Below are 23657 nucleotides of genomic sequence, written 5' to 3' on the forward strand. Positions count from 1 at the left end.
GGGATCATCCTTACATTCAATGTTACCCATCAGCTGATTGGCATTCGACAGCAGCCTGTTTCCACTCATAGTAACTTTACTGTATGCACTGTCGGTCAGTAATATACTGTTTGATTTTGTTGATGTTTATTGTCTCAATACAGAAGGCACCAATACCTGAAATGTACAGAACAGGAATTAACACACATAGGCTACACCATCTCACACATATACTAGTACACATACTCCAATGACTATACGCTTGGAACAGTACATCTTCCCCTCCCTTTTATTCATGAAGACAGTTCTGTATTGCCGTTCTCTTTAGTTCCATGAACGGCCGGGTTCTTATTCGTCGCTTGTCTCTCCATCCATTTCGGAGTCATCAACTTCATCCGTTCCAGAGCTTTCACTTCCATCCGCTCCGAAGTCTTCAGCTCCATCCTGGTATTTCTTCGGTTTTACTATAGTACGACGTGGTCGCCTAGCAGCGAGTGGTTCCTCCTCGCTGTTCTCGTCCTGCCTGGACTCATCCATCCCTGTCCTCGGCGTGTTGGCGGCTTGGTTGTTTTCCCGGTTTCGATGAGTGTTGTCGGTTCTCTCGGCCGCTTTGTGGCTTCCGTCTGTGTCACTATCTCCGCTGCCGTCATTTCCTCCTTGGCATCTCCCTGGAATTCTTCTCATCTGGGATGTGCTGCGTAATATCTTCTTGGGTCCTCGCTGTAGAGTATCTGAATTTCCTCGCCTTTCACTTATCGTCCACGGTTTAGGATCATAATTAGTTGAGAGCTTGTCTTTCTTGGTTTGCTTCAGGAGCACTTGATCAGTTGGTCTCAATTCCACTAGTTTGGACTTATTCCGGTTGTCTGTCCGGAGTTTCAGTTTCTCCTTTTCTCTTTTATCTCTCTTGCGTGCCACATCCCAACATGTCACTTGTGTGTCTTCTAAGTCATGACTCACTTGGGGGAGTTTCACCTTGATGTTCCTTCCCATGAGGAGTTTGGCTGGCGTCTCTCCTGTCATCGAGTGAGGGGTGTTCCTGTAGTGCATCAAGAATTTACCGAGTTGCTGTCTCCAATCTTTCCCCTCAGTATGCATCGCTCGGAGTGCTTTCAACATGGTCGCGAAGAACCGCTTGATTTCCCCATTTGCTTGGGGATGATATGGTGTCACTTTGTGGTGTTTTATTCCCCATTCTTCACAGAATTGTGCAAACTCCTTGGCTCTGAACTGTGGTCCGTTATCTAACACAATGACTGCTGGGATGCTGTGTGTAGTGATGCAGCATTCGATCAGGGTCGTAACGGTATCGGTATTGATAGTTTTGACCACAAAGGCTTCTGGCCACCGGGATGCCATCGTTTAATGCCACTAGGAGCTGATCACATATGTAGTGGTTACTCCGGTATCGTTATTCACCGGATTGGCTTGTTTTTTTGTATCGAGGTTTGTACATGGGATGCATTGTCTGATTGCCTTCTCCACGTCCTTGTTGATAGTTGGCCACCATACCTTGCCTCGGAGTAGCGCCTTGGTCTTGACCATTCCCAGGTGTGTCTCATGTGCGAGTTGCATTGTGCGTCGTTGTAGTGTTTGGGGCATTACGATCTGGGATCCCCTCAACACGAGTCTCCGTTTTGATGTAAATTCTGCACGTACGTGTTTGAAAGGCTCCGTTAGTTTATCCGTCCAGTCATTCTTGGTGGTGGCGTCTTTGAAGGCTCTTATAGTCGGATCCTTCCCTGATTCTTCGAGAATTTCGGAGTGTCATAGCTTTCGGGATCCCGTTGGCAACCACATAGTTGATGAATCCCTCTGCCAGTTTCTCTTCTTCAGAGATTTGAGCATCGAATGGCAGGGGTTGTCTAGACAGTATGTCTGCCGTATTGTCACTTCCTTTGATGTGTTGGACCGTGAAATTGTACTGTTGCATGCGTAGGATCCACCGGAGTATACGGGCCGATGGTTTGCCTTTCGGGCTGAAGATGGTCGTTAGCTCTTTGTGATCGGTCATGATGATGAATTCTTTCCCGTAAAGATAGAGATGAAATTTTTCATATACAGTATTACCCCGCCTAACGCGGTTTCACTTAACGCGTTTTATCATATACGCGGTGCGTCGCCAGAGCTGAACTTTCACTTAACACGGATTTTTTCCACATATACGCGGTGAGTGTCCGGCTCGAGACGCTATTTTTAGATTTGCCCCACCCGCCACCCTGCCTGACTGCCTGTTTTAGCTCATAAAATTCATACAAATTACCCGGCCAGAATATAATTTACATTGCTGGAATTCTTATAATTTGGTGATCATTTTGAATATAAACATCATATATTTTGCATTAGACATACAAATTTTAGATAAAAATTTTTCTCAGAGTAACTATGTTATCTTTTGTGCAAAATATATGACATTTATATTCAAAATATGCCTGGTCTTACAAGGAATCCAGCAATGTCAATTATATTATCCTAACTTTAGTTTGAGGTATTATTTATTAAAATTTAGTGGTTATCCCACACATCTCCTTGGGACGGTTGGTGGGAGGTGGGGGGGAGGGAGGGACCGACCGACCATCTGTTACCCCATTAATTATTTTTTTTTTATTAACTGAAGATATTTGTTTTAGCTCATAAAATTCATACAAATTACCAGGTCAAAATATAATTTACATTGCTGGAATTCTTATAATTTGGTGATCATTTTGAATATAAACATCATATATTTTGCATTAGACATACAAATTTTAGATAAAAAATTTTCTCTGGGTAACTATGTTATCTTTTGTGCAAAATATATGACATTTATATTCAAATATTCCCTACGAACCTTTGGTCAGCAATGTCAATTATATTATCTTTAATCTGAGGTGTTATTAATACTAAGTATTAAAACTCTGGAAGAGGAGGATTATGAGGGGTGGGGGAGGTTGGGACTGAAGGATTTGGTGAGAAGGGGGAGGCAAGGTGGGGTACTGATTGACAGATAGTGTAAGTGAAAGATTATTTTTTTTTATTAACTAGAAGATGTTGTTTAGCTCTGAAATTCATAAATTACCCGATCAAATTATAATTTACATTGCTGGAATTCTTACAATTTGATGATCATTTTGAATATAAACATCATAGATTTTGCATTAGACATACAAATTTTAGATCTACTTTAAGTATTTTGTTTACTCTGAGTAAATATGTTATCTTTTGTGCAAAATATATGACATTTATATTCAAAATATTCCTGGTCTTACAAGGAATCCAGCAATGTCAATTATATTATCCTAACTTTAGTTTGAGTATTATTTATTACTATACCTTAAAATCTAGTGGTTTTCCCCCAAACATTTTTCAGAGAGGGAAGAGCCAGGAGTGTGAGAAGAGGGGGAGGGAGTTGAGTCCATTATTTGAATGAACATTAACTTTGCGACTGTATTTCTCTATTTCTCTTAAGTATTAATTGTGTGCATGTACCATCATAAAATTAAGATGTTATTTTTACTAACATAGGTATGTGCCTTCAAAAGTGGAGTTTGAAGTGGGCAAGAATTTAAATTAATCCTATATTTCTATTGTTCATATGATTCCATATAGAATATAAATTCCAATTGTAGGGTCATTAAAATACTACAATAAATATGGACTGAATATACTTCCTCCTCCTCCTATACCACCTTGTTTTATATACTCTTTGTCTGTCTCACCCTAGTGTGAATTACAACTGAAACCGTGTTCTTCTTCATAAGTTATCTAGATACTTTCAGTGATTTACCATATATATAGCATTTATATATATATATATATATATATATATATATATATATATATATATATATATATATATATATATATATATATATATATATATATATATATATTTGTGTAATAAATGTATGTAGTAAGTATGTACAGTAATCTTTTTCTCTCAAATCCTAATGAAACACTATTGAATTAGAATACTGTAGCTGGTGTAAACAGTCGGAACAGTCCCTCCACCAATTGTCTCTCGTGAAGCAAGCTTATAAATTAAAGAAAATACTTGCAGTGTGTTTAATATATTACAGTATGTTATAAATAAATAAATAAACAAATAAATCGGTAAACCCATTTCAAGTAAATGAAACAATTGTATTCGACACCGACATTAGTTCCAGTTAAATAACAGACGTTTAAGTGAGTCACTAGTGTTTACACTACACCAACCGGTAACACTTGTTGCCATTACTTGAAGTGAATTGGCCTTAATTTAAAAACCAAGGATGTGTAAACAGCACTGGTCAATGGGATGGTTGGTAAAGGACTACTGGGTCAGTAAGCTCCCAATAGTAAGTGTCACATTTGGGGTACCGGTCTTATACAGCGAATAGGGCTCAAAAGCTACTTTTTAAATGGACATTTTTGGGGTCGTCTTATACACCCTGTCGCCGTGTAGGCCGAGATATACGTAGCTGTTTTTAAAAATTTTTGAAGATCGCCTAAAGCCCACTTCTTTGATCTGAATGAGGCTCATATGCCACAGAAAAGCCACAGACCCTGCATATTTTCTGGTGTCATGTGCCAAAAATTTCTTACCAGGGTCTGCTTGATTCACTAACTGAGATAAATATTTTGTCATTTGACTAGGAGACAATTTCTTACCATCCTGTGATCAGAATACATAGGGGCCTCGATTCGGGAATCTGATTAACCATTCCTGAAAATTTTTAACTGGGCACAATATTTGAGGAACCCTTGTCTCATCCATTAGCCGTTTTATCCTAATAGGTTGAGCTTGAAAATCCTCCCTTTCATTTTTTCTTAGGATCTCCATAGTAAAAAGGGTGACATCTTCCTCAGGAAATACCAATAATGATGGATTATTGGAAATTGAAATCAGTTCACTGATCCTCATACCTGTTGCTATTGCTAGATGGAAGCCTGCCTTCTACAGCAATTCTTGGGTTCAAAGTAATATTAAAACCCCACGCCAGAGGGTCAACCAATGCTGATTTACAAGATGCAATTTTGATCCTTGAAGGCCTTTTACTCTGAACAGAAATTCAAAAAATTCTAACAACTGTTTCCGACAATGTGTCTAGTCGTTAACTTGATAAATTGTTGAAAAAGTTTCCAAGCTTTCTTATATTGCATAGAAGTTTAGGGTCTATGACCTGTTATTACTTGGTTTGCTATAATGTAATTACCCAACAATCTATTTAAACTTCTTTTGAGAAACTCCAAGCGTGAAGTGCCAAAGATATCTTGAACTGAGAATGCAGTACGTACCTGGTCTAGACCCTTGCTGCAATTGTAGTGGATGCGGGCACCAGTCCAACAGATCCAGGCACCAAGGTTGTAGGATCCAATATGGTGTAATTAAGAGGACCTTGCTTTGGAATGATCTGAGTTTGTGAACCACTTTGGGCAACATTTTCACAGGTGGGAACAGATAGATTGAATTCCAACGGTTCCAATCTATAAGTAGAGCATTTCCAAAAAAGATTCGATCGTTCCAGAGATGCATAAAGTGGCATCTTGTGATTTTTTAGGGAGGCAAAGAGATCTATTTTTGGATTTCCAAACTTCCTCACTAGACTCTTGAACTCTGATACCTTTTGGGACCATTCTGTTTCCGTTGATACTCGCCTGAGACGGGACAACGCATCTGCCCAATTGTTGTGTACTCCTGGTATATGAGTTGCTTTGAGCCTTGATGATTGAGACAAAACACTGCCATTTTGTTGTTAATGGCAAACATGATTGTCATATTTTTTAAATTTGGGTTTGCCAACAAAAAGAATGGGACTACAGTACTGCTAATTCTTTACGTTTATGTGTTTGTCCCAAAGGAAGTTGCTCCACTTCCCTTGACTGAATCCCCCTTTTGAGGAATGGTATCCCCATCCTATTTTGGACGCATCCGTACAAACGACCAAGTCTGCTTGAGGTGGAACCCAGGGAGAGAAACCAATTAGATTGTCTCAATTTTTCCACCAAGACAGAAGAGTCTTGTGAATTGGGAGAGAAGCAAAATTTCTGTTTCTGTGAAGCAAATTCAACCCCAGATGAGTTAGTTGCTTCTTCCTTATCTTGCCCAAAGGAACTACTATTGTGGCAAAATTCAACAGACCCAGTAGTTTTTTCCAATCGTGCCAAGAAACCTCTTTCTTTGCACAAAAGGCTTCCACTTGGTTTTTCACATCTGTTACCTTTGCTCCTGGCAGACTGACTGACTGCTGATTTATGTCCCAATGGAGACCTAACCAATCCAATTTCTGATATAGTATGAGATTAGATTTGACCCGGTTTATCTTTAATACTAGGTTTTGAAATAGTACTAGTGTACGTTGGGTCGCCCTTTGACAATATTTGGAAGAATTTCCCACTATCAGCTAATCGTCTAGATAAGCTAAAGTTCTTATGCCCTCCTTCGCAAGGATCTCCTGGGGATGTATGCCAGTTTTGTAAACACTTCTGGCGCAATTATCAGGCCGAATGGCATCACTGTAAATTGATAACTTTCATCCCCCACTGCGAAATCTAGAATCATTCTGTACCTGGGAGCAAGAGGCACGTGATAATAGGCATCTTCGAGATCCAAGCATTGGGCGGAAGTAGATGCCTCAGATAATCGTAAGTGAGCATCTTGAAGCTTGTTTTGGTAATGAAATTATTCAGGAAGGAAAGATCTAAAATCCACCTCAAGTTGTCGCTGCCTGTCTTGGAGACTGGGAATAGGCGAGACATGAAACATTTCTCTGACTGCAACAGTTCTATCACACCTCTGTTTAACAGTTGAATTACAGATTCTGTGAGTAAGGGGGTTTCTTTTTTATCCCTTTTTGGTAACACTAGGGGAGGGCCCCTTTGATTGTCTTGTAAATCCATATGGTTGAAGTCCACCTGTTTTCCCAACCCCCTAGAAGACCCAGCTGTCTGGCTTCATTGGGAGGGAATGACCGCTGATGTGGTGGAATAAGGTCTACTTCCACTTTTGAACAAACGGCCACCCTTACTACATCTTGAATTGTTTCCTCCTCTAAAGTTTTCTTTGGATTGATAACTGAACCTTGCTGCTGGTCCTGTTCCCCTGTTAGACCTTCCTCTTTTAAATTTCCAAAAAGTCTGAGGACTCCTGGGAACCGTAATATTAATAGCTTGCTCAACAGCTGATCTATACTTAACTTATGGTTGTTCATCAAACAAAGCAGGAGAAAGAGGGGAAGAACGTAGTATTAAATAAGCACTACCACTTGAAACATTATTAGTGGCTTGCTTCATTATCTGGGCTTTTAGTTTTAGGGCTTTCAACAACATTTCCATAAATGAGTTGTACAGGGAATATGGAATCCCTTGTATAGCAGCAGCAAAACATATGTCTACTTCTCAACTGTCCTCATAGTCCAGCACAAACTTAGTCCATAACTGACACATCAGAATTGCAGACCAAATATCTGCTTCCAACTTCTTAAATTTGAATTCTTCAAGCAACAGTGGAGAAGCAATTGGTTTCAAATTTATTTCATAACTTATATCATCATATTTTGGAGCCAAAAAATATTGGGAAAGTTCATATAAGGAACTCTTTTTGTCATTAAATTGGAACTTAAAAAAAAAAAACTAAACTTGTGAGCATTCCTATCTGCGGCAATGAATGTTAAGTCTTTCAATATGTTAGCCCAGACATTATCTAATTCAGAGATCATTTGGGGCAAATATCAGGCCAAGAAAGTGTAGTATCACCTAGAAACAATGACTGATGACCCACAGTTGCTTGGCCTTCCTGTCTCTTTGTTAGTGCTGAGAGATCAGGAAGTTTAGAAACATTTTCATAAAATACCTTGAATAAGGAATCCACAGACTCAGATATGATTGAAAACAAAGAAGAATTAGATCTTACCAATATTACCCAAGGCCTGTTGGGATCATCCTTACATTCAATGTTACCCATCAGCTGATTGGCATTCGACAGCAGCCTGTTTCCACTCATAGTAACTTTACTGTATGCACTGTCGGTCAGTAATATACTGTTTGATTTTGTTGATGTTTATTGTCTCAATACAGAAGGCACCAATACCTGAAATGTACAGAACAGGAATTAACACACATAGGCTACATCATCTCACACATATACTTGTGTTATTGAAGAATTTCATTTCCACGGGGTTTACGCTTCAAAATCACGTCAAGAAACCACGACACTTAGATTGTTACGTAATTTTTCTAACTATTATTAGCATATGTTGAATAAATGTACCTTTAAGCATTAATGCGTTTCCTTTACGCATAACCTTAAATAATAGTGTATAAATAATAATATAATAAGTGGACAAAAATACTAGCAAACTTACGATTTCATTTATTGAAGTGAACATCGGTCCTTACAGTAAACAAAACAGTGTACAGTACAGTAAAAGTCCAAAAATCCGGCTGCCCAAGGCAAATTGTTTACCATTTATTATTACAACACTTTACACTGAAACGCGGGTAGTTTCAACAAAAATATTGTATATTTACATTCAAGTATTTATTCAAGTCAATTAGGAGGGAATATTATTGTAATACAACAGTTTTTTAACTAAACCATTCGAAAAGTGATTACGGTAACATCTTTTGAACGAAAGAAAGTGAGTCATTGTTTTCGTCACGATTTGATCCCACTTTCCACTTTAATACGTACGTCATTTCAACAAAAATATTACATTTCCGTGAATGTATTATATCTAGCACAGTATGAATAGAATATCATTGTAATATAACAGAATTTTAACCGAAAACTATTAAAAAAACGAGTAACATCTCAAGAACATCGGAAGCTTAGGTAAAGTCTTTTGTTTCCGTCATGTATTTTATCCTATTTTACAGTGAAATACATCACGTTTCAGCAAAACTACTATTTATTTCCGAGAATATATTCATTCAGGCGCAGTTTAGGTAAAATATACGTGTGATGTAATAATTTTTTAACTGAAAACGATTCGAAAAACACGTACCCTCTATCCCTGTTCAAGGAGAGGACTGGGAGAAGCTGTTTGGTGCTGCAGACGATGACAAGGAAAATGATTTGATGGATTTTAATGAAAATATTCAGAAATATGGTATCGTAATATTTATTCAAGTCAATTAGGATATTATTGTAATACAATACAACAGTTTTTTAACTAAACCATTCGAAAAGTGATTACGGTAACATCTTTTGAACGAAAGAAAGCGCAAGTCATTGTTTTCGTCACGATTTGATCCCACTTTCCACTGTAATACGTACGTCATTTTAGCAAAAATATTACATTTCCGTGAATGTATTATATCAAGCACAGTATGAATAGAATATCATTGTAATATAATAGAATTTTAACCGAAAACTATTAAAAAAACGAGTAACATCTCAAGAACATCGGAAGCTTAGGTAAAGTCTTTTGTTTTCGTCATGTATTTTATCCTATTTTACATTGTAATACATCACGTTTCAGCAAAACTACTATTTATTTCCGAGAATATATTCATTCAGGCGCAGTTTAGGTAAAATATACGTGTGATGTAATAATTTTTTAACTGAAAACGATTCGAAAAACACGCACTTCTAGCCCTGTTCAAGGAGAGGATCAGAGGCTGTTTGTTAAAATAAAAATCCGCCAATAATCCGTCGATAATCTAAATCAATGAGCAAAAACTGTTTGTAAAGAGGAGGCCTGTACATATATCATAATGACTATACGCTTGGAACAGTACATCTTCCCCTCCCTTTTATTCATGAAGACAGTTCTGTATTGCCGTTCTCTTTAGTTCCATGAACGGCCGGGTTCTTATTCGTCGCTTGTCTCTCCATCCATTTCGGAGTCATCAACTTCATCCGTTCCAGAGCTTTCACTTCCATCCGCTCCGAAGTCTTCAGCTCCATCCTGGTATTTCTTCGGTTTTACTATAGTACGACGTGGTCGCCTAGCAGCGAGTGGTTCCTCCTCGCTGTTCTCGTCCTGCCTGGACTCATCCATCCCTGTCCTCGGCGTGTTGGCGGCTTGGTTGTTTTCCCGGTTTCGATGAGTGTTGTCGGTTCTCTCGGCCGCTTTGTGGCTTCCGTCTGTGTCACTATCTCCGCTGCCGTCATTTCCTCCTTGGCATCTCCCTGGAATTCTTCTCATCTGGGATGTGCTGCGTAATATCTTCTTGGGTCCTCGCTGTAGAGTATCTGAATTTCCTCGCCTTTCACTTATCGTCCACGGTTTAGGATCATAATTAGTTGAGAGCTTGTCTTTCTTGGTTTGCTTCAGGAGCACTTGATCAGTTGGTCTCAATTCCACTAGTTTGGACTTATTCCGGTTGTCTGTCCGGAGTTTCAGTTTCTCCTTTTCTCTTTTATCTCTCTTGCGTGCCACATCCCAACATGTCACTTGTGTGTCTTCTAAGTCATGACTCACTTGGGGGAGTTTCACCTTGATGTTCCTTCCCATGAGGAGTTTGGCTGGCGTCTCTCCTGTCATCGAGTGAGGGGTGTTCCTGTAGTGCATCAAGAATTTACCGAGTTGCTGTCTCCAATCTTTCCCCTCAGTATGCATCGCTCGGAGTGCTTTCAACATGGTCGCGAAGAACCGCTTGATTTCCCCATTTGCTTGGGGATGATATGGTGTCACTTTGTGGTGTTTTATTCCCCATTCTTCACAGAATTGTGCAAACTCCTTGGCTCTGAACTGTGGTCCGTTATCTAACACAATGACTGCTGGGATGCTGTGTGTAGTGATGCAGCATTCGATCAGGGTCGTAACGGTATCGGTATTGATAGTTTTGACCACAAAGGCTTCTGGCCACCGGGATCCTGCATCGATGATTCCCAGCACATAGTCACCACTAGGGAACGGTCCACATATGTCACGTGGATTACCTCCCACGGCCCCTTCATCTCAGACACATTCACCGGATTGGCTTGTTTTTTTGTATCGAGGTTTGTACATGGGATGCATTGTCTGATTGCCTTCTCCACGTCCTTGTTGATAGTTGGCCACCATACCTTGCCTCGGAGTAGCGCCTTGGTCTTGACCATTCCCAGGTGTGTCTCATGTGCGAGTTGCATTGTGCGTCGTTGTAGTGTTTGGGGCATTACGATCTGGGATCCCCTCAACACGAGTCTCCGTTTTGATGTAAATTCTGCACGTACGTGTTTGAAAGGCTCCGTTAGTTTATCCGTCCAGTCATTCTTGGTGGTGGCGTCTTTGAAGGCTCTTATAGTCGGATCCTTCCCTGATTCTTCGAGAATTTCGGAGTGTCATAGCTTTCGGGATCCCGTTGGCAACCACATAGTTGATGAATCCCTCTGCCAGTTTCTCTTCTTCAGAGATTTGAGCATCGAATGGCAGGGGTTGTCTAGACAGTATGTCTGCCGTATTGTCACTTCCTTTGATGTGTTGGACCGTGAAATTGTACTGTTGCATGCGTAGGATCCACCGGAGTATACGGGCCGATGGTTTGCCTTTCGGGCTGAAGATGGTCGTTAGCTCTTTGTGATCGGTCATGATGATGAATTCTTTCCCGTAAAGATAGAGATGAAATTTTTCATATACAGTATTACCCCGCCTAACGCGGTTTCACTTAACGCGTTTTATCATATACGCGGTGCGTCGCCAGAGCTGAACTTTCACTTAACACGGATTTTTTCCACATATACGCGGTGAGTGTCCGGCTCGAGACGCTATTTTTAGATTTGCCCCACCCGCCACCCTGCCTGACTGCCTGTTTTAGCTCATAAAATTCATACAAATTACCCGGCCAGAATATAATTTACATTGCTGGAATTCTTATAATTTGGTGATCATTTTGAATATAAACATCATATATTTTGCATTAAACATACAATTTTTAGATAAAAATTTTTCTCAGAGTAACTATGTTATCTTTTGTGCAAAATATATGACATTTATATTCAAAATATTCCTGGTCTTACAAGGAATCCAGCAATGTCAATTATATTATCCTAACTTTAGTTTGAGGTATTATTTATTAAAATTTAGTGGTTATCCCACACATCTCCTTGGGACGGTTGGTGGGGGGTGGGGGGGAGGGAGGGACCGACCGACCATCTGTTACCCAGTGAAGAATTATTTTTTTTTTTATTAACTGAAGATATTTGTTTTAGCTCATAAAATTCATACAAATTACCCGGTCAGAATATAATTTACATTGCTGGAATTCTTATAATTTGGTGATCATTTTGAATATAAACATCATATATTTTGCATTAAACATACAATTTTTAGATAAAAATTTTCTCTAGGTAACTATGTTATCTTTTGTGCAAAATATATGACATTTATATTCAAAATATTCCTGGTCTTACAAGGAATCCAGCAATGTCAATTATATTATCCTAACTTTAATCTGAGGTATTATTTAATACTAAATGTTAAAAACTCTGGAAGGGAGGATTGGTGGGGGGTGGGGGGGAGGGTTGGGACTGACCGCGCGGTTGGAAGAGGGGGGGAGGCAAGGTGGGGTACTTTGATTGACAGATAGTGTCGTGAAGATTATTTTTTTTTTATTAACTGAAGATATTTGTTTTAGCTCATAAAATTCATACAAATTACCCGGTCAGAATATAATTTACATTGCTGGAATTCTTATAATTTGGTGATCATTTTGAATATAAACATCATATATTTTGCATTAAACATACAAATTTTAGATAAAAATTTTTCTCTAGGTAACTATGTTATCTTTTGTGCAAAATATATGACATTTATATTCAAAATATTCCTGGTCTTACAAGGAATCCAGCAATGTCAATTGTATTATCCTAACTTTAGTTTGAGGTATTATTTATTAAAATTTAGTGGTTTTCCCCCAAAAATTTCTCTGAGAGGGAAGAGCCGGCAGTGTAGTGTGAGAGTGGGAGGGAGTTGAGTCCATTATTTGAATGGACATTAACTTGGCGACTGTATTTCTCTATTTCTCTTAAGTATTAATTGTGTGCATGTACCATCATAAAATTAAGATGTTATTTTTACTACAACATAGGTATGTGCCTTCAAAAAGTGGAGTTTGGGGGTCGGGCCGGTTTCTATTGGAATTAATCCCATATGTTCTGTTGTTCACTTAACGCGGATTTCACTTAACGCGGGACCCTCTGGGTTCAATTGTAGGGTCATTACGTAATACCTGACCATTGTGGACCTGGTCTCACTCTCCTCTGTATATATACACCTTGTTTTGTACTTCTCTTTAGTCTGTACTCACCCCTGAAGATGTGAATTACACGAAAGCGCTTGGGAACTTCGTGTTTTCTTCTTTCCTTGTGGTTATCAGCATATACCTAGATCACGCGCACCTACAGTGATTTACTTGCATATATATGTATTTATATATATATATATATATATATATATATATATATATATATATATATATATATATATATATATATATATATATATATTTGTGTAATAAATGTATGTAGTAAGTATGTACAGTAATCTTTTTCTCTCAAATCCTAATGAAACACTATTGAATTAGAATACTGTAGCTGGTGTAAACAGTCGGAACAGTCCCTCCACCAATTGTCTCTCGTGAAGCAAGCTTATAAATTAAAGAAAATACTTGCAGTGTGTTTAATATATTACAGTATGTTATAAATAAATAAATAAACAAATAAATCGGTAAACCCATTTCAAGTAAATGAAACAATTGTATTCGACACCGACATTAGTTCCAGTTAAATAACAGACGTTTAAGTGAGTCACTAGTGTTTACACTACACCAACCGGTAACACTTGTTGCCATTACTTGAAGTGAATTGGCCTTAATTTAAAAACCAAGGATGTGTAAACAGCACTGGTCAATGGGATGGTTGGTAAAGGACTACTGGGTCAGTAAGCTCCCAATAGTAAGTGTCACATTTGGGGTACCGGTCTTATACAGCGAATAGGGCTCAAAAGCTACTTTTTAAATGGACATTTTTGGGGTCGTCTTATACACCCTGTCGCCGTGTAGGCCGAGATATACGTAGCTGTTTTTAAAAATTTTTGAAGATCGCCTAAAGCCCACTTCTTTGATCTGAATGAGGCTCATATGCCACAGAAAAGCCACAGACCCTGCATATTTTCTGGTGTCATGTGCCAAAAATTTCTTACCAGGGTCTGCTTGATTCACTAACTGAGATAAATATTTTGTCATTTGACTAGGAGACAATTTCTTACCATCCTGTGATCAGAATACATAGGGGCCTCGATTCGGGAATCTGATTAACCATTCCTGAAAATTTTTAACTGGGCACAATATTTGAGGAACCCTTGTCTCATCCATTAGCCGTTTTATCCTAATAGGTTGAGCTTGAAAATCCTCCCTTTCATTTTTTCTTAGGATCTCCATAGTAAAAAGGGTGACATCTTCCTCAGGAAATACCAATAATGATGGATTATTGGAAATTGAAATCAGTTCACTGATCCTCATACCTGTTGCTATTGCTAGATGGAAGCCTGCCTTCTACAGCAATTCTTGGGTTCAAAGTAATATTAAAACCCCACGCCAGAGGGTCAACCAATGCTGATTTACAAGATGCAATTTTGATCCTTGAAGGCCTTTTACTCTGAACAGAAATTCAAAAAATTCTAACAACTGTTTCCGACAATGTGTCTAGTCGTTAACTTGATAAATTGTTGAAAAAGTTTCCAAGCTTTCTTATATTGCATAGAAGTTTAGGGTCTATGACCTGTTATTACTTGGTTTGCTATAATGTAATTACCCAACAATCTATTTAAACTTCTTTTGAGAAACTCCAAGCGTGAAGTGCCAAAGATATCTTGAACTGAGAATGCAGTACGTACCTGGTCTAGACCCTTGCTGCAATTGTAGTGGATGCGGGCACCAGTCCAACAGATCCAGGCACCAAGGTTGTAGGATCCAATATGGTGTAATTAAGAGGACCTTGCTTTGGAATGATCTGAGTTTGTGAACCACTTTGGGCAACATTTTCACAGGTGGGAACAGATAGATTGAATTCCAACGGTTCCAATCTATAAGTAGAGCATTTCCAAAAAAGATTCGATCGTTCCAGAGATGCATAAAGTGGCATCTTGTGATTTTTTAGGGAGGCAAAGAGATCTATTTTTGGATTTCCAAACTTCCTCACTAGACTCTTGAACTCTGATACCTTTTGGGACCATTCTGTTTCCGTTGATACTCGCCTGAGACGGGACAACGCATCTGCCCAATTGTTGTGTACTCCTGGTATATGAGTTGCTTTGAGCCTTGATGATTGAGACAAAACACTGCCATTTTGTTGTTAATGGCAAACATGATTGTCATATTTTTTAAATTTGGGTTTGCCAACAAAAAGAATGGGACTACAGTACTGCTAATTCTTTACGTTTATGTGTTTGTCCCAAAGGAAGTTGCTCCACTTCCCTTGACTGAATCCCCCTTTTGAGGAATGGTATCCCCATCCTATTTTGGACGCATCCGTACAAACGACCAAGTCTGCTTGAGGTGGAACCCAGGGAGAGAAACCAATTAGATTGTCTCAATTTTTCCACCAAGACAGAAGAGTCTTGTGAATTGGGAGAGAAGCAAAATTTCTGTTTCTGTGAAGCAAATTCAACCCCAGATGAGTTAGTTGCTTCTTCCTTATCTTGCCCAAAGGAACTACTATTGTGGCAAAATTCAACAGACCCAGTAGTTTTTTCCAATCGTGCCAAGAAACCTCTTTCTTTGCACAAAAGGCTTCCACTTGGTTTTTCACATCTGTTACCTTTGCTCCTGGCAGACTGACTGACTGCTGATTTATGTCCCAATGGAGACCTAACCAATCCAATTTCTGATATAGTATGAGATTAGATTTGACCCGGTTTATCTTTAATACTAGGTTTTGAAATAGTACTAGTGTACGTTGGGTCGCCCTTTGACAATATTTGGAAGAATTTCCCACTATCAGCTAATCGTCTAGATAAGCTAAAGTTCTTATGCCCTCCTTCGCAAGGATCTCCTGGGGATGTATGCCAGTTTTGTAAACACTTCTGGCGCAATTATCAGGCCGAATGGCATCACTGTAAATTGATAACTTTCATCCCCCACTGCGAAATCTAGAATCATTCTGTACCTGGGAGCAAGAGGCACGTGATAATAGGCATCTTCGAGATCCAAGCATTGGGCGGAAGTAGATGCCTCAGATAATCGTAAGTGAGCATCTTGAAGCTTGTTTTGGTAATGAAATTATTCAGGAAGGAAAGATCTAAAATCCACCTCAAGTTGTCGCTGCCTGTCTTGGAGACTGGGAATAGGCGAGACATGAAACATTTCTCTGACTGCAACAGTTCTATCACACCTCTGTTTAACAGTTGAATTACAGATTCTGTGAGTAAGGGGGTTTCTTTTTTATCCCTTTTTGGTAACACTAGGGGAGGGCCCCTTTGATTGTCTTGTAAATCCATATGGTTGAAGTCCACCTGTTTTCCCAACCCCCTAGAAGACCCAGCTGTCTGGCTTCATTGGGAGGGAATGACCGCTGATGTGGTGGAATAAGGTCTACTTCCACTTTTGAACAAACGGCCACCCTTACTACATCTTGAATTGTTTCCTCCTCTAAAGTTTTCTTTGGATTGATAACTGAACCTTGCTGCTGGTCCTGTTCCCCTGTTAGACCTTCCTCTTTTAAATTTCCAAAAAGTCTGAGGACTCCTGGGAACCGTAATATTAATAGCTTGCTCAACAGCTGATCTATACTTAACTTATGGTTGTTCATCAAACAAAGCAGGAGAAAGAGGGGAAGAACGTAGTATTAAATAAGCACTACCACTTGAAACATTATTAGTGGCTTGCTTCATTATCTGGGCTTTTAGTTTTAGGGCTTTCAACAACATTTCCATAAATGAGTTGTACAGGGAATATGGAATCCCTTGTATAGCAGCAGCAAAACATATGTCTACTTCTCAACTGTCCTCATAGTCCAGCACAAACTTAGTCCATAACTGACACATCAGAATTGCAGACCAAATATCTGCTTCCAACTTCTTAAATTTGAATTCTTCAAGCAACAGTGGAGAAGCAATTGGTTTCAAATTTATTTCATAACTTATATCATCATATTTTGGAGCCAAAAAATATTGGGAAAGTTCATATAAGGAACTCTTTTTGTCATTAAATTGGAACTTAAAAAAAAAAAACTAAACTTGTGAGCATTCCTATCTGCGGCAATGAATGTTAAGTCTTTCAATATGTTAGCCCAGACATTATCTAATTCAGAGATCATTTGGGGCAAATATCAGGCCAAGAAAGTGTAGTATCACCTAGAAACAATGACTGATGACCCACAGTTGCTTGGCCTTCCTGTCTCTTTGTTAGTGCTGAGAGATCAGGAAGTTTAGAAACATTTTCATAAAATACCTTGAATAAGGAATCCACAGACTCAGATATGATTGAAAACAAAGAAGAATTAGATCTTACCAATATTACCCAAGGCCTGTTGGGATCATCCTTACATTCAATGTTACCCATCAGCTGATTGGCATTCGACAGCAGCCTGTTTCCACTCATAGTAACTTTACTGTATGCACTGTCGGTCAGTAATATACTGTTTGATTTTGTTGATGTTTATTGTCTCAATACAGAAGGCACCAATACCTGAAATGTACAGAACAGGAATTAACACACATAGGCTACACCATCTCACACATATACTAGTACACATACTCCAATGACTATACGCTTGGAACAGTACATCTTCCCCTCCCTTTTATTCATGAAGACAGTTCTGTATTGCCGTTCTCTTTAGTTCCATGAACGGCCGGGTTCTTATTCGTCGCTTGTCTCTCCATCCATTTCGGAGTCATCAACTTCATCCGTTCCAGAGCTTTCACTTCCATCCGCTCCGAAGTCTTCAGCTCCATCCTGGTATTTCTTCGGTTTTACTATAGTACGACGTGGTCGCCTAGCAGCGAGTGGTTCCTCCTCGCTGTTCTCGTCCTGCCTGGACTCATCCATCCCTGTCCTCGGCGTGTTGGCGGCTTGGTTGTTTTCCCGGTTTCGATGAGTGTTGTCGGTTCTCTCGGCCGCTTTGTGGCTTCCGTCTGTGTCACTATCTCCGCTGCCGTCATTTCCTCCTTGGCATCTCCCTGGAATTCTTCTCATCTGGGATGTGCTGCGTAATATCTTCTTGGGTCCTCGCTGTAGAGTATCTGAATTTCCTCGCCTTTCACTTATCGTCCACGGTTTAGGATCATAATTAGTTGAGAGCTTGTCTTTCTTGGTTTGCTTCAGGAGCACTTGATCAGTTGGTCTCAATTCCACTAGTTTGGACTTATTCCGGTTGTCTGTCCGGAGTTTCAGTTTCTCCTTTTCTCTTTTATCTCTCTTGCGTGCCACATCCCAACATGTCACTTGTGTGTCTTCTAAGTCATGACTCACTTGGGGGAGTTTCACCTTGATGTTCCTTCCCATGAGGAGTTTGGCTGGCGTCTCTCCTGTCATCGAGTGAGGGGTGTTCCTGTAGTGCATCAAGAATTTACCGAGTTGCTGTCTCCAATCTTTCCCCTCAGTATGCATCGCTCGGAGTGCTTTCAACATGGTCGCGAAGAACCGCTTGATTTCCCCATTTGCTTGGGGATGATATGGTGTCACTTTGTGGTGTTTTATTCCCCATTCTTCACAGAATTGTGCAAACTCCTTGGCTCTGAACTGTGGTCCGTTATCTAACACAATGACTGCTGGGATGCTGTGTGTAGTGATGCAGCATTCGATCAGGGTCGTAACGGTATCGGTATTGATAGTTTTGACCACAAAGGCTTCTGGCCACCGGGATCCTGCATCGATGATTCCCAGCACATAGTCACCACTAGGGAACGGTCCACATATGTCACGTGGATTACCTCCCACGGCCCCTTCATCTCAGACACATTCACCGGATTGGCTTGTTTTTTTGTATCGAGGTTTGTACATGGGATGCATTGTCTGATTGCCTTCTCCACGTCCTTGTTGATAGTTGGCCACCATACCTTGCCTCGGAGTAGCGCCTTGGTCTTGACCATTCCCAGGTGTGTCTCATGTGCGAGTTGCATTGTGCGTCGTTGTAGTGTTTGGGGCATTACGATCTGGGATCCCCTCAACACGAGTCTCCGTTTTGATGTAAATTCTGCACGTACGTGTTTGAAAGGCTCCGTTAGTTTATCCGTCCAGTCATTCTTGGTGGTGGCGTCTTTGAAGGCTCTTATAGTCGGATCCTTCCCTGATTCTTCGAGAATTTCGGAGTGTCATAGCTTTCGGGATCCCGTTGGCAACCACATAGTTGATGAATCCCTCTGCCAGTTTCTCTTCTTCAGAGATTTGAGCATCGAATGGCAGGGGTTGTCTAGACAGTATGTCTGCCGTATTGTCACTTCCTTTGATGTGTTGGACCGTGAAATTGTACTGTTGCATGCGTAGGATCCACCGGAGTATACGGGCCGATGGTTTGCCTTTCGGGCTGAAGATGGTCGTTAGCTCTTTGTGATCGGTCATGATGATGAATTCTTTCCCGTAAAGATAGAGATGAAATTTTTCATATACAGTATTACCCCGCCTAACGCGGTTTCACTTAACGCGTTTTATCATATACGCGGTGCGTCGCCAGAGCTGAACTTTCACTTAACACGGATTTTTTCCACATATACGCGGTGAGTGTCCGGCTCGAGACGCTATTTTTAGATTTGCCCCACCCGCCACCCTGCCTGACTGCCTGTTTTAGCTCATAAAATTCATACAAATTACCCGGCCAGAATATAATTTACATTGCTGGAATTCTTATAATTTGGTGATCATTTTGAATATAAACATCATATATTTTGCATTAGACATACAAATTTTAGATAAAAAATTTTCTCAGAGTAACTATGTTATCTTTTGTGCAAAATATATGACATTTATATTCAAAATATTCCTGGTCTTACAAGGAATCCAGCAATGTCAATTATATTATCCTAACTTTAGTTTGAGGTATTATTTATTAAAATTTAGTGGTTATCCCACACATCTCCTTGGGACGGTTGGTGGGGGGTGGGGGGTGAGGGAGGGACCGACCGACCATCTGTTACCCCGTGAAGAATTATTATTTTTTTTTATTAACTGAAGATATTTGTTTTAGCTCATAAAATTCATACAAATTACCCGGTCTGAATATAATTTACATTGCTGGAATTCTTATAATTTGATGATCATTTTGAATATAAACATCATATATTTTGCATTAGACATACAAATTTTAGATAAAAAATTTTCTCAAATTAACTATGTTATCTTTTGTGCAAAATATATGACATTTATATTCAAAATATTCCTGGTCTTACAAGGAATCCAGCAATGTCAATTATATTATCCTAACTTTAATCTGAGGTATTATTTAATACTAAATGTTAAAAACTCTGGAAGGGAGGATTGGTGGGGGGTGGGGGGGAGGGTTGGGACTGACCGCGCGGTTGGAAGAGGGGGGGAGGCAAGGTGGGGTACTTTGATTGACAGATAGTGTCGTGAAGATTATTTTTTTTTTTATTAACTGAAGATATTTGTTTTAGCTCATAAAATTCATACAAATTACCCGGTCAGAATATAATTTACATTGCTGGAATTCTTATAATTTGGTGATCATTTTGAATATAAACATCATATATTTTGCATTAAACATACAAATTTTAGATAAAAATTTTTCTCTAGGTAACTATGTTATCTTTTGTGCAAAATATATGACATTTATATTCAAAATATTCCTGGTCTTACAAGGAATCCAGCAATGTCAATTGTATTATCCTAACTTTAGTTTGAGATATTATTTATTAAAATTTAGTGGTTTTCCCCCAAAAATTTCTCTGAGAGGGAAGAGCTGGCAGTGTAGTGTGAGAGGGGGAGGGAGTTGAGTCCATTATTTGAATGGAGATTAACTTGGCGACTGTATTTCTCTATTTCTCTTAAGTATTAATTGTGTGCATGTACCATCATAAAATTAAGATGTTATTTTTACTACAACATAGGTATGTGCCTTCAAAAAGTGGAGTTTGGGGGTCGGGCCGGTTTCTATTGGAATTAATCCCATATGTTCTGTTGTTCACTTAACGCGGATTTCACTTAACACGGGACCCTCTGGGTTCAATTGACCGCGTTAAGTGGGGTACAACTGTACCCAAACTATGGCTAAGGCTTCCCTCTCCAGCTGACAATATCGTCTTTCCACCTGAGTCAGTGTTCGGGAGGCATAACTGATGGGTTTGAGTACCCCTTGGTGGTTTTGGCATAGCATTGCCCCTAGTCCTACCAGACTACCATCCACCATTAGTGTGGTTGGTAGCTGAGGGTTGAAGTGCATGAGTGCCTTGCTCTTCATGATGGCCTCCTTCAGCTTGTTGAAGCACCTCTCTTCTTTTTCTGTCCAGGTCTACTTGCTGTTCATTCTCGTCAGGTTTTTCAGAGGTTCGCTCAATGTCGCTAATCGTGGTATGAACCTGGTCAGGTAGTTGATCAGACCTAGGAAGCTGAGGACTTCCTGAACCGTTTCTGGCCGTCTGAACCTCTTCACGGCTTCGATTTTTTCATCTGTCGGTTTGATGCCCTCTTTGGATACAGTGAATCCATGGAATTCAACTTCATCTATGTGGATCACGCTTTTGTGTTGGGAGATGGTCAGGTTGTTCTCCTTCAACTTTTGCAGTACTTTTTTCAGAGCACTGTTGTGCTCACTTGTATCCTTGCCCCAGACCAGGATGTCATCCGCTCCATTCCAACAATTCGGACACTTTTGCAAAATCTTTTGTAGCAGACGTTATCCTTGTTCCGCCGCTGATGCAATGCCCGTGACTAACACCTTGTACCTGTAGATACCGGAGTCGCACGAGAATGTTGTTATGTCTCTCGATTCGGGGGTTAGCTCGATCTGATGATAGTATGAGTCTAGCTCGATTTTTGAGAATTTCGTGGCCCTGTTGATTTCACTGAGTAGTTGTTCCACGGTTGGTATAGGATGGCGCATGCGTTTCACCGCTTTGTTTGCAATGCGGAGGTCTGCACATATCCTCATATCTCCATCTGGTTTTGGAGCAGTCGCCAATGGTGACACCCACGGTGTAGGGCCTTCCACGCTCTCGATGATATAATTATCTAGCATTTCTTGTATCTTCTGTTCGACTGCACCTCGAATGTGAAATGGTACTCTCCGAGGTGGCTGTGCAACGGGTTTGACATTTGGGTCGATGTTGAGCTTGAGTTGGAAGTTTTTCATTCTCCCCAGTCCATTCAGCGATGGTAGATGTTGTTCCAGTATCCTCCGGGTTGATGAAGGCATCTCACTGGTCGTAATCCGGTTATTCTGGTAGATACTGAGAAGGTCAAGATCCAAGCTGGCTCGCTTACTTAGAATATTCCCTCCCTGTTTCGCTGTAGTTACCAGGATTTTGTGTGCAACTCTCTTCTATTCATTTGTCAGTGTTGCAGAGAACTCTCCTCGGAGTGGGATGGGAATGTTTCCATACACTTTAGGTTGGATATTTGTTTCCTTGAGTACTATGTCCGGTCGTATTTTGATGATGTGGTCGAATGTGCTCCCGTCAATTAGATTGACGTTTGCCCCTGAGTCAATCAACATTCCGACCGGTACATCTTCTATCATCACCTTTTCCTCTGCAGTGGCGTCTGATGTCACTCTGAACACATAGGTATGGCCATCGTCAGATTTTTTTGTGTTCTTGGACGACACCTGGTGTCGTCGTTACCCGTCGAACTGTCCTCCGTCAGTTGTCTGACCCTCTCTTGTCGGTTATGTTTTTTCTGCACGCGGTGGCAAAGTGGTTGACGATTCCACACTAGTTGCAATTTTTTCCAAATGCAGGACATTGTCTCTGTCCATGTCGATGGCCAGTGCCATTACACCCGAGACAGTTCAGTTTTGGGTCGCGTGGCATATCCTTACTTTGTTGTCTTCGATTGCTTTCCCAGTCCCGCTGCTGTTGTTGTTTGTATCTTGTGTTTACCTTGTTCACATTTGTGCCTTCTTCACCTTGCTCCATCTGGCAAGCTTGGGATTCAGTTGATTCATAAGTGTAAGCGATTTGTAGAGCTTTCTGTACTGTTATGTCTGTCTCCTTCAGGTATGCACGACGCATTTTATGTGAAGTACAGTTCTCCGTCAACTGGTTGATGATGGCTTTGTCAGGGTTGTAGTTGTCGAAGTTGCACTTGGCCCCTTGTGAACGTAGGCGGGTTACATAGTTGTGTGTACTTTCCCCGACCTCCTGCGCCAGCATCCGGAACTTGTGTCATTCAAATACTTTATTTGTTTTCTCACTGAAGTATTCATCAAGTGCTATTCTCATTGTTTTGCACGTTGGCTCTGTTTGGTCGGTCGGTATAGCTGGACGCAATGTCTTCATGATTTCCTTCAGTTTCTTTCCTCCATAGAATCTGATGAGTGCTAGTCTTTTGGCATCTTCAGTTATGTTGAATGCATCTTCAGCATGCTCTATCCAGTCCATCCATACTTGTGTTTGGTCAGTCTCCTCTAGCTCTAGAGGTTGTAGTTCTGGTATAGCAGTGGCCATGTTGTGAATAGATGTATGTGCTTGATCCTCGTCGCCAATTTACTGTATGCACCGTCAGTCAGTAATATACTGTTTGATATTGTTGATGTTTATTGTCTCAATACAGAAGGCACCAATACCTGAAATGTACAGAACAGGAATTAACACACATAGGCTACACCATCTCACACATATACT

General features: G+C 40.1%; 3 protein-coding genes across 3 annotated transcripts; all 3 read right to left on the reverse strand.

The window, feature by feature from the left end:
- Nucleotides 1-327: 327 nt before the first annotated feature.
- LOC121874636 lies at nucleotides 328-1338 on the reverse strand. The gene has a single exon (XM_042378865.1). The coding sequence runs from the start codon at nucleotides 1336-1338 to the stop codon at nucleotides 328-330; it is 1011 nt and encodes a 336-aa protein (XP_042234799.1).
- Nucleotides 1339-9755: 8417 nt separating this feature from the next.
- On the reverse strand, nucleotides 9756-11004 carry LOC121874638. The gene is made up of 2 exons (XM_042378866.1): nucleotides 10955-11004; nucleotides 9756-10794 (listed from the first exon to the last, which is right to left on the reverse strand). The coding sequence occupies exons 1-2, from the start codon at nucleotides 11002-11004 to the stop codon at nucleotides 9756-9758; spliced, it is 1089 nt and encodes a 362-aa protein (XP_042234800.1).
- Nucleotides 11005-17721: 6717 nt separating this feature from the next.
- Nucleotides 17722-18970, reverse strand: LOC121874639. The gene is made up of 2 exons (XM_042378867.1): nucleotides 18921-18970; nucleotides 17722-18760 (listed from the first exon to the last, which is right to left on the reverse strand). The coding sequence occupies exons 1-2, from the start codon at nucleotides 18968-18970 to the stop codon at nucleotides 17722-17724; spliced, it is 1089 nt and encodes a 362-aa protein (XP_042234801.1).
- Nucleotides 18971-23657: the final 4687 nt, after the last annotated feature.

Source organism: Homarus americanus, unplaced genomic scaffold, assembly GCF_018991925.1.
Source record: "Homarus americanus isolate GMGI-L3 unplaced genomic scaffold, GMGI_Hamer_2.0 scaffold34360, whole genome shotgun sequence".
NCBI classification, from domain to species: domain Eukaryota; kingdom Metazoa; phylum Arthropoda; class Malacostraca; order Decapoda; family Nephropidae; genus Homarus; species Homarus americanus.